Source organism: Penaeus monodon, chromosome 21 (assembly GCF_015228065.2).
Source record: "Penaeus monodon isolate SGIC_2016 chromosome 21, NSTDA_Pmon_1, whole genome shotgun sequence".
NCBI lineage: Eukaryota > Metazoa > Arthropoda > Malacostraca > Decapoda > Penaeidae > Penaeus > Penaeus monodon.
Window position 1 is genome coordinate 17,188,158 of NC_051406.1, and position 836 is coordinate 17,188,993.

Below are 836 nucleotides of genomic sequence, written 5' to 3' on the forward strand. Positions count from 1 at the left end.
CATATCTTTATTTACCTTGTATTGTGAATAATGTAAGAAAGTCTGAAGGTAACAGTGGATTGTTGATATAAGAATCTGTGAATTCAGATATTTATGAGATACTTCATTAGGATTTAAGAGATGAAGAGACAGTCTTACATGATTATAAATCCCTCCTCCCAAATACAGGTATAGGGGCAAAGCCTCAAAATTATGTATGTTTATTTTTCTTCTTTTTTTCTTTTCATACAATTATGATGCCCCAACATTCATAATAACTGTACTCGACTGATGATTGTAAAATAAGAAAAGATATGAAATGCTCTAGTGGCTTTCATACCCTTCAAATCTGAAAAGAACTACAAAAAAACACATTGTGATATTAGCAGTAAGAAAAGAAAAAGTTTACATTTAGTTGTCTGTGAAAACCCTTTGAAATGATATCATGATACCACCATTTTATATAAGTGTGCCCTTTATGTAGCAACATGTTATATGTGTTTATGTGACCCACAGAATCTCCATCCCTAATTGTAGTCCCTAGTCAGCAGATAGACCCTCCTAAATAATCATATGTATCCAAGATCCCACAAAGATGCTTGCTTGGGAGAAGGATGAAATGAGCCTCATGTTCCACACTGTTCCTCTCAAGGGTGCATCACTCACTGTACACCAGAGCAATGCACTGAGTTTTCTTCCCCTGTTTTTGGTACAAGTTAATTTGATGAGTGTCCCTCAGGCCTCTTGCTGTTTGGAAGGACCCCCAAAGAAAGCCCGCGAAATGGAGCAACAGATCCGCACACGTCAGGTGACTAAGGAGTATGTGTGCCGAGTGGAAGGAGAATTTCCAAGGTGAG

The 836-nt window shown here is 37.6% G+C and overlaps 1 protein-coding gene across 1 annotated transcript in view; it reads left to right on the forward strand.

Moving 5' to 3' along the window:
* Window positions 1–574: 574 nt before the first annotated feature.
* Window positions 575–836, forward strand: part of LOC119586588 (RNA pseudouridylate synthase domain-containing protein 2-like) — a 4,024-nt gene continuing 3,762 nt past the window's right edge. The window contains 3 exon segments of the mRNA XM_037935339.1: window positions 575–632; window positions 719–741; window positions 743–831. Coding sequence (XP_037791267.1) covers window positions 575–632; window positions 719–741; window positions 743–831 — 170 coding nt within the window.